The 13003-nt window shown below is 40.3% G+C and overlaps 1 protein-coding gene across 1 annotated transcript in view; it reads right to left on the bottom strand.

The window, feature by feature from the left end:
- Window positions 1–9627, bottom strand: part of l3mbtl3 (L3MBTL histone methyl-lysine binding protein 3) — a 71503-nt gene extending 61876 nt beyond the window's left edge. Inside the window, 4 exon segments of the mRNA XM_082147724.1 lie at window positions 1863–2013; window positions 6589–6700; window positions 7186–7311; window positions 9331–9627. Of these exon segments, the coding sequence (XP_082003850.1) occupies window positions 1863–2013; window positions 6589–6700; window positions 7186–7287 (365 nt within the window). The 5' untranslated portion in view covers window positions 7288–7311; window positions 9331–9627.
- Window positions 9628–13003: the final 3376 nt, after the last annotated feature.

The following is a 13003-nucleotide window of genomic DNA, read 5'->3' as shown; positions in this document are numbered from 1 at the left end:
CCCACATCCAGAGCCTGGGGTTGAGACTCAACACAAAGAAAAATGTGTTGGTGCCAGCCCAGAGAACCACGTTCCTGGCAGTGGTGTGGGATTCGGTCACGATGTGGGCACAATTGTCTCCTGCACAGATCGAGCCCATCAGGAGGGACCTGCTGACGCAGACAGAGGAATCAATATTTCACCCTCGGCCAGAGCTATGGAAACTGTGGGTCTGGCCCCTGAGGGGGCACAGTAACTAGAAGCTGGTCTATCAGTAGGAGTAGTCGAGACCCTATTCTGCTCTAGAGCTCCCTCCATGAGGAAACTGTCCAGCCTAAAATGGACAGTTTTCACCGTTTGGTGTAGAGAGCGTGAGGTGGACCCAGTTAACTGCCTGGTGGCTTCAGTGCTGGAGTTCCTCCAAGATCTCTTCTCTGCTGGTCTTACCCCATCCACACTCAAGGTGTACGTGGTTGCCATTGTGGCCTTCCACGCTCCTCTGTGTGATGGGCCCCAGGGGAGACATCCGCTGGTCATACGTTTCCTCCGTGGGAGTTCCCAGAGTACCCAGAGTAACCAAAGTTCCCACATGGGACCTGGAAGTGGTTCTCGAAGGGCTTGTCGAGGCCCCATTCAGACCTCTAGAGTCAGCTGAGGCCAAGAACCTTTCCCTCAAGGTAGCTTTTTTATTAGCCATTACTTCTCTGAGGAGAGTAGGAGATCGTCAGGCCCTTTCTATATCTCACGGGTGCCTGGAGTTTGCTCCAGGCAATATTAAGGCTATCTTGCATCCCAGGCCGGGCTATGTGCCTAAAGTGCCATCTAATGTGGCACGGCCTACGGTTCTGCAGGCTTTTCATCCTCCACCTCATGTGACGGTGGATGAAGAAAGACTTAATTTGCTCTGCCCTGTCAGAGCTCTCAAGATTTATGTTCAGAGGTCTTCATGGTGGAAGTCAGACCAGTTGCTGGTGTGCTTCAGGTCGCCCAAGAAGGGGCTTCCCGCATCCAAACAGACCATCAGCAACTGGATCGTTCAGGCTATCTCTATGGCCTATCAGGTGCACAGCTTGCCTTCACCTTTGGCCGTGAGGGCTCATTCAACCAGAGGCATGGCGTCCTCTAGAGCCCTCCTCTCAGGGGCCCCAATCCAAGTGTGTGATGCAGCTGGATGGGCCACCCCTCATACTTTCATCAGATTCTATAGCCTGGACATTCCTTCTACGGCAGGCACTCTAGTGCTCTCGTCCTAAGTGTGTCTGTGTGCAGCTTCACACTGGGACAGGCAGGGTTCGTTGTGGCATAGTGGGTACTCGTTCCCCAAAGTGTCGTCATCGACGCAGTGCGAGTTCCCTCAAAAGGGAACGTCTCGGGTTACGACTGTAACCCGTTCCCTGAGGAGGGAACGAGACACTGCGTCCCTTTGCCACCACTCCCCCTGCCTGGGAGCGACTTGCTTCATCACAGAAGCTATTTGTAGCTTCCGTTACGTTATGACGCAGCACCAATCAGGATTGGATTAGTTTCATTCATACTTCAGATGCGTTCCCCCCAAAGTGTCTCGTTCCCTTCTCAGGGAACAAGGGTTACAGTCGTAACCCGAGACGTTTATTATAAGCACTCTGCAGTTTTGTTGTCTGTCACTTTAAATGCTTGCGCTCTTTAAAGCAGGATGGATTCTGATCGGCTGTCAATGTTTTTATCGTTTACACTCATTCTGAAAGTGATTAAAACGATATCGTTCCTCTGTGTCATTATAGTTGTGCTGTGGACTCTGCTACTCTTTAATATTTATAATGATTTCAAGAACCATATTTTATGGTTATAGTTATCGTCCGTGGAGAGATGTGTCTGATCCGCAGTAATCGTGAGGCTTGACTTACTCTTGCTGGTCCTGCTGCAGACAGCGCTCGCTGCAGTGAAGTCCATCAGACAGGAAGTCCACCACAGAGCCCTTCCTGTTACAGCGCACACACACCAGGCCTCGCTGGGCCCACGACGCCTCCTCCTGTGAGACCGGCCGTGAGGAAAGAGCTGAGGGAAATCAGGACAACACAGAGAAAATGTACAATCCTCAGGGAGATTAAACATCATTCACATCACAATATTCCACTAGCTGACTGACTGATCCTAACATTACTGACCAATCATCACCTGCGGTCTCAGACAAATCTGGGCTCTCTTCAGATGAAAGTCTACGGAGAATCGTTGTGTTTGGATAGCTTTAAAGGCAAGGTTAAATCAATCTTGAATCATTCCCAAACTTAGGGATGCACCGATATGAAAATTTTGGCCGATACCGATAACCGATAATTCTTTATATTTGAAAGCCGATAACCGATATATTGGCCGAATAAATCTAAATTCAAAATTTTATATAATTTTTAGTTATAAACAAAATTACAAAATTTATTACAAAAACAAAAGTCTCACCATTAAAGCCATGTCCCAAGCACACGATTATAATGATGTTCTCATTATAATTTTATGTAGCCGATATGACAGATTTGTGCTGCACATGTTGCACTGAAATTTATTTTCCTTTTTTGAAGTGACTCCAATCATATTCCAAGCAATTTAAAGCCATCATGGTGAACAGTGAACATCTGAATTGACTCAGCTGAAGGAAATACTCAATTATTTATCAGCTTTAATATATCGGCCACATTTTTTTATTGGGCCGATAACGATAACATTAAAAATGAACATATATCGGCCGATACTGATATGGTGGCATATATATCCTGCATTAAAAACTTTTTACTACAGAAAAGCAAAGCTAAATGTTGATTTAGTAGCTATCATGCTGTTTGTTTGTATGTGCATGGCAGGTATTGTGGGATTCATCCATATAGATCATTTAAAACAACACATAATTATTTACAAGTTATTCTTAAAGGATTTTCTGAAAGAAATCTCAGCAAACACTGAATAATTAGAAAGCTTTATCTACACAATGACTGTTTTTTTATGTATAACTCTACATCAGCTCCAGTGGTGATCAATGTCACTTGCCTTACAAAAGAGAAACATCAAGTCAACTTAAGTAAAGTTCAAGTATATTTTCCAGTAAGTATATACTTATTACTTTATGCAATAAAATCAGCATACTAGCAGTATAATTGTGAGTAATATTTTCATTACTTCTTGGGACTAAATTGGCCCACTTTTAAGTTTATAAAAGTATTTTTAACTGTACTTTAAGTGTAACAGCAGTAAACTTTAAGTACACAACTAAGTAAGTTTTTCTTTTCTATTGCGACTATGTGAACTACACTACAAGTGAACTCACAGGTATACTGTTTGTTTATAAACTTTATCTCACTTTTTATTCTAATGTAAGTGAGTGACTACTTTATGAAGTATGAGGTTTAGGAAGTACACTCTCAGTAAACTACTATATTGATACTTGTGTATTTTTATACTTCTAAGTTTACTTTATGTGAATTTAACATCATACTTATACACTGAAAAAAACATCTTGAATCTAAATGTTTTTAAGTCAAAAATATTATTTAATCTAAATACCTTAATTTGTCCCAACAGAACTAGTTTATATGGGTTAAATCGGCTCTTTAAGGTAACACTTGCAGGTTAGCACTTTTTACAGTGCAGTTTATATATTATTTTGCACTTTTAGGGTGTGTTCACTTTTGGCCGGATTGGTTTGATTAAAGCGAACTCTGGTGCGATTGCTCTGTTAGTGCGGTTCATTTGAATAAGTGTGTTAATGCTGCCATCTGAACCAAACAAGCGGACTGAGACCGGTCTCAGTCCGCTTCTAAACGATCTCTGATGCGGTTCGACCGAAATATGAACGCAACATGGACCAAAACAGGATGTGATGTCACAAGATGCGACCCTAAAAAGGACAGATTGCTCAAGCATACCCGTTTTTCCTCGATTATAGGCGTTCCTGTTTAGGTTTTAATGTTTGTTCTTGAAATGGACCTTTAAAGGGGTCATATAATGGTACATGCACTTTTACAAGTTGATTGTACTGAAATGTGTGTTGGCAGTGCCTGTACACAACCATCATATAATGATAAAAATCCATCCAGTGTTTTTTTTTTAAATCTTCTTATATGTTTTCCCCCATCTCAAATCAAGCCGTTCGATTTTGTGACGTCACAAAATCGACGCCACTCCCACGATTGTGGATTGACAGCAGCGTTTCAACTCAGACCCGCCCTCGCTCGTGAGCGAGCTGTCAATCAAAGTCCGCGCTGACCGGCGCGGTCATTATTGATACGCTGGAGCACTGTCTATGAGCAGAATGGCGTCTAAGCGAGTGTGGTGTTCTGTTCTTGGGTGTAATAAGGAACACAGCAGTCATTTTGATGTTCCTAAATCCGATCCGCTGAAGACGCAGTGGCTGAGTTTTGTTTTCGAAGGGAATATTACCCACAATCAACATCCTTGCCCGAATCATTTCACACACCAGACTGCTTTACAAACGAGGGTCAGTATAAAGCTGGTTTTGCTAAGAAGCTGCTCCTGAAATTATTGTGTTATTAAAACTGTGTCCGCACAGAACAGAGGGGCGGGGTCAGCAAAGCTCATTATCATTTAAAGACACATGCACTTAAACGGCGTGCTGAAAACAGAGCTGTTTTTGACCAGGTAAAATGAGTGTTTTCTTACAATACTAATGAGTATTTTTAATTAAAGTATATTACAAACTTTTAATTTAGACCCTAAAGAATCATATTAGCTTGTACAAAAATGGCATTATATGACCCCTTTAACTGAACATCACTTCATATATGTAATGAATCAGGTGATTGAATTGTGACGGTAACTCAAGTTGCAAGTTTTTTACAAGTTGATTGTACTGAAATGTGTGTTGGCAGTGCCTGTACACAACCATCATATAATGATAAAAATCCATCCAGTGTTTTTTTTTTATCTCCTTATATGTTTTCCCCCATCTCAAATCAAGCCGTTCGACCTTGTGACATCACACGGTCAGATGCCCCTCCCACGATTGTTGATTGACAGCAGCGTTTCAACACAGACCCGCCCTCGCTCGTGAGCGAACTGTCTGTCATCATAGTCCGCGCGTCATTATTGATACGCTGGAGCACTGTCTGTGAGCAGAATGGTGTCTAAGCGAGTGTGGTGTTCTGTTCTTGAGTGTAATAACGAACAGCATCATGTTGATGTTCCTCAATCCGAACCGCTGAAGACGCAGTGGCTGAGTTTGTTTTCGAAGGGAATATTCCCCACGATCAACGTCAATGCTTTCATGTTTGCGTGAATCATTTCACACACCAGACTGCTTTATAAACTAGGGTCAGTATAAAGCTGGTTTTGCTAAGAAGCTGCTCCTGAAAAAAGGATCGGTATCAACTATTCGTGTTCCTGCTGCACCTCCAGAAGAAGAAGTGAGTGTAACGTTTTATTAACCTTTATATTAATCTTTATATTAATCTTTGCAAATCGCTAGCACGCTTCACGATGAATGCGGCTAAGGTTTACACTCAGGGTACATTACGGCATGTTTTCTATGTACGACGTTCTCAATATAATTCATTATCCCACGTTTATAATGAACAACGCGTTATGGTTATTGTGTTACCAACGGTGTCCGCACAGAACAGAGGGGCGGGGTCAGCAAAGCTCATTATCATTTAAAGACACATGCACTTAAACGGCATGCTGAAAACAGAGCTGTTTTTGACCAGGTAAAATTAGTGTTTTCTTACAATACTAATGAGAATTTTTTATTAAAGTATATTACAAACTTTTAATTTAGACCCTAAAGAATCATATTAGCTTGTACAAAAATGGCATTATATGACCCCTTTAAAAGATTAGTTCACTTCAGAATGAAAATTTCCTGATAATTTACTCACTCCCCCACGTCAACATCCAAGATGTTAATGTCTTTCTTTCTTTCTTTCAGTCGAAAAGAAATTAAGGTTTTTGAGGAAAACATTCAAGGATTGTTCTCCATTTAGTGGACTTTAATGGGGTCCAATCAGGATACAACGGTTTGAATAAATAAATAAAAGGTAAAAAAACGATGTTGGTTGATTTTGATATTTGAGGAGAAAATGAGATGGAGTTTTTGGGCCTACGCTTCCTTTCTGAACCGGAACACGCGTGACCTTTCAACGTGATTACGTAATGTGTGTCGCATCAGAGCGAGTGCAAGACCAGCATTTGTGGTTAAGAAGTATATAAATGTTTATTGTTTTTTATAAAATGTCCGCTGGTTTGTCTAGATGAGACTCTTACTCCTCGGCTGGATCGTGTCGAGACTTTGAAGCTGCCCTGAAACTCACATCTGGACCTTCGACCCGTTGGACCCCATTGAAGTCACTATATGGAGAAACAATCCTGGAACGTTTTCCTCAAAAACCTTCATTTCTTTTCGACTGAAGAAAGAAAGACATGAACATCTTGGATGACGTGGGGGAGAGTAAATTATCAGGACATTTTAATATTGAAGTGAACTACTCCTTTAAGAGCATAATGTAGTGAGATCTGCAGCTCATTCCTGTCGGATGTTGCTGTGTAAAACCTGAGACAGTAACCAAGGAGCAAAGTGTCTTAGGGAAAGGGCACTGAACACCAAACATGAGTGTATTATTGTGCGTTTACCCTCTTGTGCCGTGGGGACGCTCCATGTGGTGGTGGCGTGAGCTTTTTTGCCCCTCTCCTCCTCCATCTCGTCCGTTATGACCTCCAGGACCCCAAACTCATTCACCCGGAACTGACACACACACACACACACACACAACAGAGACACTTCACACACTGCTGGATGTACACAACTAACACACACACACTCACACAGGATTTAACCCAGCAAGCAATTTTGCGTTTCTAAGACATCTAATAGCCGTCCAAACACAGTCCTGACGTCTAGGCTAAAACAAGGACAAATTTGGGCTGTCAGTGAGAATTTAATAGACGTCTAATAGCCAAGAATAGACTAGTCATCAAATAGATATAAAGAAATGAAACGAGTGAAGAAATGAAACCAATCACTGTTTACACTTTGCTTACATGATGGAATATCATACATCTCGCAAGTTATTTGGCAAAAAACAACATGTAACCAAATCCAAGGTTATTTTGGCTAGAAGTGGGTTACTTAAAGCCGGACTATATCGGGTCTATAGTTAACCTAGACGGTGAAATGACGGCTATTAGTGCTGGGAATGCAGTTTTTAGGTTGCGTGTGTGTTCCCTCACCTTGAGCTCACTGCCGGGAAGAGTTCCCACTCCGTCCTTCCAGTCCATGGCTTCGTACACATCAAACTCTGGAGCGGCTGCACTCGGGCCCGACGACTCCATCACACATGCACACACACGGCTAACCTGCAACAACAACGCCACACCTCACACACTTACACAATACACCACTGAAAATATTTCACATGCACATTAATTCAGCTCTAAGTGTGTTTTTACTCCAGGAAACCAAAGCTAAATGTTGATTAAGTAGCTATTTGCATGTTTGTTTGTATGTGCCTTTTTTGAGATCAATAAGATTGTATGATTTTAAATCAGCATAAAATGTTAGTTTTTGAGGTAAAATGCAGCCCAGACATATTCTTTACAGGGATTGTGGGATTCATCCGCATACTAATGAAAAATCATTTCAAACAACACTTGAGATTATTTTAAAGGTTATTCCAGCAAACAATTATGTAAACAATTACCATGTTTAGTCCAGAACTGGTTTAACAGCAGCTGTCACCTAATGAATTGCACTGTTTTTGTGCATTTAGACAGTAGACAATGCATTTGTAATCTCGCTATCATTTATAATCTATATACATATCATAAAAAAATATTAGAAGAAGTCTTCTTATCTGTCCTTCAAAACCTTTAGCCTAAAAGTCACTCCTGAACAACCATAAACCAATACAACTGTTTCTATAGCTTAAGTAGCAAGCTGATCTGGAAGGACACATAAACAGGCTATGAACACACACACACACACACACACACACACACACACACACACACACACACACACACACACACACACACAGGCAGTGTTTAGAGCACACAGTGTGTCTGCTAACTAAAGCCAGTTTAGCAGGAGTGTGTGTGAGTGGCGCATGAGGCCTACAGCGTGTGTGTGTGTGTGTGTGTGTGTGTGTGTGTGTGTGTGTGGTTCTCTCGGTCGCCGACAGGGGTCGCTCAGCCGCGGCGCTACTGGAAACTTTCAACAATGAAATCAAAAGAAATGCTAGCAATATTGTCACACATTACAACATTTTCTGTGCGCATCACGTGGTTTGATTCATTTTAACATCGTTTAGCATTAAATTCTTAAGTCAGAGTTGAATAATTGTGGTATATCTGCACGTGAAATGATTTTCGCTGCTGCATTTGGTATTTATCCGGTTGTATAAATAAACTAAGTTCATTTTCTCAACGAATATTTAAAATCTCCGTGCAAATGCTTTACTTTTTTTTTTAAGGTGAAGTGCAATACGACATCAAAATCGACATCTACTCAGATAACAGTTTTTTTACTAATGATTTTTAGATTAAATTTGAAGACGACGATGATGATGATAGAAATAAAATGTAATTTTTTACATGAAAAACAAATTAAAATAAAATACATGAGTTTTGACGCACCAGGTTTTTTCTGTTAAACACGTTTGCCTGTATTCAGCTCTATTATATTAAATAGTTAACACTGAATGAGGTGAAATGATTCATCTCGACGGTGTTATTTTTCCTCGAATATCGACGAAGACGAGCAGTGATGACATATTTCAGACGGCGCAGTATCAGATATTAAAACACTTTTCTTTAATGTGTTTTAAAGGCAGTTTCTCAAAATGGCGGAGCAGGAATTATATTCACTATATAATTGAAAGACACAGGCCTGGCGAATCGCGTCATTATTGCTGATCAATGACATTTAAAGTGAATGATTGAGCAGATGATCGCAGAGCTGATCGAGACATGTTTTGTTTCGCACGGTCAGTTCCTGCCATGTACAGGAGCGAATGCACTCCTGCTTTGCATTATTCTACACACACTCATAAATACACGCTTTATTCCTGCCATTAGCCACAAATACACACTTTCATCCTTTCTATCGACTACGTCTATTTTGAGTGTCATTCATTAGCGTTATTCTTTATTTCATACTCTCTCTCTCTCTCTCTCTCCCTCTCTCTCTCTCTCTCTTCCTGCTGCTCATATTATTGATGACACGTCCAGGCGTTTTCTACTTTATATCTAACTTTCATTATTATTCCGTCGCATTAAACCTCCCGCGAAAGTCTAACACGGTTTATTATACAGTATACAATGCTACACAAGCAGTTTATCCTAGCGTGCGATTGTTTTAATTTGTCTGTTTCTTACCCAAATTCTCCCACGAGTACTGAGAAATTGGCCAGGCGGACTCCAGTGCGCATGCGCACAGCCGTCGCGCTTCACACTCGCCCATCATGACAATAACGAAAGTTTTGCGCTGAAACAATCCCGACGAATCTCGACGATATCGCGCACGTTCACGGACCCTCCAGGCTCGTGTCAAACCTGTCTGTGCGGCTTTTAATGCGCAGCGACGTGCTCCGAGGGCGTAAAACATCGCCATTTCTGTGTTTGTTACTAAGAATATATTCCTGCGCGCGACCGACCCTTCCAAAATGCGCATAAACATCTCAGTAAATACAAACAATCAAACTCTGGAGTGTTGCGTGTGGTTTTATTGAGAGGAGATGGAGTAAATGTGACAGTGTGTGTGATAGCTGTCTGCATTGCTCTAGTCGTGTGAACATATATAACTAGCTATACTTGCTGGACTACTGAACTGAACAGCAAACACTGGCTCTACTGTTGTAGCCTATAGCCTACTAAACTAAACAACAGCCCAGCTAACACAAATATATCACAAGAACGTTTTGCTAACCTTCCCATTAAGTTATGAAAACAGTATTTCTGAACATTCAAAACGTCCTGCTTTGTAAATGATTTCTGGTTATGTGAACTTTCCATTTTGTTAGGTTACAGTTGTTCTATGAACGTTCTGAAACTAGTAACATGGTAAACACGTTCCATGAATAATACTGTTTAAACTATATTGAACTATGTTACTAAACTGTGCTGTACAGAACCACAAAATAGCCCTTTTTTTATCTGAACTAACTTAATCTATAGAATAGTTTAGTTTAGAACAACACACAGCTATAATGGACCACTTAAAACAATATTGAGTTCTACTAGCCTAAAGAAATACACCATATCCAGCTGTACATAACAATAAATATACTAGAAAAATGAATTAACTGAACTATTCAGAACAATACTTGGAACATTAATGTACTACTAAACTAAAACTGAATTATGTTCTACTATACTGTAGTCCAGTCTTAAAATAGGTGGGATTTAACAGTTGATATGAATGCTGACACTTTTAATGTAATAATTGTATCTTTATATCTAAAAGGTTTCACAGACAGCTCTTAGATTAAGCCAGGATTAGACTTTAGTTAAACTAGGACATTTATGCAGCTTTTATAAACGTGCCTAAGCAAAAACACATTACTGTGTGCATCTTGAGACAAAACAATGACACTGATATATTTTAAGCTCAAACATGCATTTTAGACTCAAGCCTTGTCTGTGAAACGGGGGTAAATGACAAACAGTGATCAAATAAACTGGCCATACTATTCAGTTACCCATGTAATCCAGAGCTGGATTTAAGCATTTAGTTCACGTTAAAACTGCTATTTATCAGTGCAATCCAACTGTAACTCAGACTAACTATTGTCATCCACACTTGATCTAATCAAACTCTAGTTTAGACCTTGTGTTATTTATCTTGAAATCCATTTAGACACTAGACTAGATTAGACTAATGTAAATATTTAGTTTGCTAATTTATTAAAACTAGAATGAAGTTACAGTATGTACAGTAGTAGGTGGCTTTGGTTTTAGTTTTAATTTAAATTTTGCGACTTCCAGTAGAGTCAAACGCTAACATGAAAAATGTAGGCCTGTGTTGCAAATAGAGTTCAAAGAGTCAGATTTTCAAGGTAAAGATGTGGATTCATGTGGTCTTGTGTCAGGTTTAGCGCTGGACCTGTTACTGTATCTCTACAGATTCAATTCTTCTTTTTACATTTCTTATGTTAGTCTTGTAAGATGCTCTGATCATAGAAGATCGCTATTAGCACCGAAAAAAATAATCGTTAAATATTTCTTCATCTATAAGCTGCTTTGTTTATTACCTTACCCATCACTCTTAAAAATAAATGTTCTTTATTGGTATCAATGGTTCCATGAAGGACCTCTACCATCAATGGAGTCTTTTCATTCCACAAAATGTTCTTTATAGTAGAAAAAGGTTCTTTAGATTTTTTTTTAATGTTCTTCACACTAAGAAAATAGTTATTTTTAAAAACTGATCACTGAAAGGTTCTTTGGGGAACCAGAATTGGTTCTTCCATGGCAGGGGTGTCCCATCCTGCTCCTAAAAGGCCAGTGTCCTGCAGAGTTCAGCTTCAACCCCAGTTAGCAGTGTCTGAAATCGCCCCCGTTACCCTTAAATATGGACGTATTTGAAGGAACAGCCATTTGTAGTGGTGTGTGAAACCATAAGTGCACTCATTCAATCCCACAATGCACTGCAATAAAGAGTGTACAACCGATGTACTCTCAACGGTTAGAGAAAATCCCATAATGCACTGTGAGCGCCACTCGTCGAATGTATTCCCGCGTCTGACCAGAAGATGGCGGCGCAGCTGAACCATACATCCATCCATTCTCTAAACCGCTGGTCCAATGTGGCTACAGCGTAATATCATACACGTACATGCCTTTCTAATTGAGTATTATATGCTAGTTTCCATGACAGAGTTCAGGATAAATCTGTTCAGTACGACTGGAGCTGCCAGTTTGCTACGATTCATATGATTATTAAACAGCACAAACGATGCAAAAGTGGCAATTCTTCCTCCACACTCAATCACTCGTTTTCATTCACTCCTTCAAGTGGACTATATCAGTGGAGTAATGTAGTAGGGAAACGTGAATGAGGGTATAGGGGTGATTTCGGACACAGCCAAGGTCTTATCGTAGGCATATTGTTGGCATTCATGTTGTTGAGCTCTGCAGGACAGCCTTTATTTGCAGAGGAGAAGCTCCAGGCTTTTGCAGTGAGTTTGCAATCAGAGCATTAGTGAGACCCGGCTTACGGTCAGCGTTCACATTCATCATAAAGGTGTTCAGTGGGACTCAGGTCTGGGCTCTGTGCGGCAGAACCTCCCTTAACTATGCAGATGTTTCTAGAAAGCCACTGTATGTGCAGCACTGAGAACGTTCTTCGCTGGCTTTACTGGAGAAGCCAAACATGCTCCTTTTAGGCATATATATTAAAATCAAAAGTTTTTAATTATCTGAAAATTTGTTGTTTTTTTTAAATCAAAGTTTAAGTGAACACAGGAATAAACAGAAAATACATTTGGTAGGCCTATACTTTAGTTTGAGCGCATGTGCCATTAGAATTTCCTTTATTTAATCAAATTTAATCACGATGTTCCCTTTTTTAAGTCTTATTTAAAAACGTATTTATTTTCTTTAGCTTTCGAATAAGTTATGTTTGCTTTGTTATATGATTTTAATGTTTTCATTTTTGTAAAGCACTTTGGGGCAATAACGTCTGTTGTTTTTAAAATGTGCTATATCAATAAAGTTGCTTGCTTGCTTGCTTTCAAATCGATCCAAAAAGGTGCTTCCTAACAGGAGTGACCCGGTTCTCAAGCAAGTAGGCCTTGATTATGTGCGTCATTGTGGAGTAGACCTATATATTGTTTCTGAAATCGGCACCATTTCTAAAATGTGTTCACAAGTTAGCAATGCTAGAACAGAAGTATTGTTAGCAGGTGTGCTAATGTGAGGTATTCTAGCTCGTCATTACTGAATGAGGGGTATTTTAGTGTGTGTGTGTGTGTGTGTGTGTGTGTGTGTGTGTGTGTGTGTGTGTGATTAGTTAGCGTAGACCAGGCCTGTCGGTGGGCTTTATCCTCAA

The sequence above is a fragment of the Leuciscus leuciscus genome, assembly GCF_965113295.1.
Source record: "Leuciscus leuciscus genome assembly, chromosome: 19".
NCBI lineage: Eukaryota > Metazoa > Chordata > Actinopteri > Cypriniformes > Leuciscidae > Leuciscus > Leuciscus leuciscus.
This window is presented reverse-complemented; position numbering and strand designations above follow the sequence as displayed.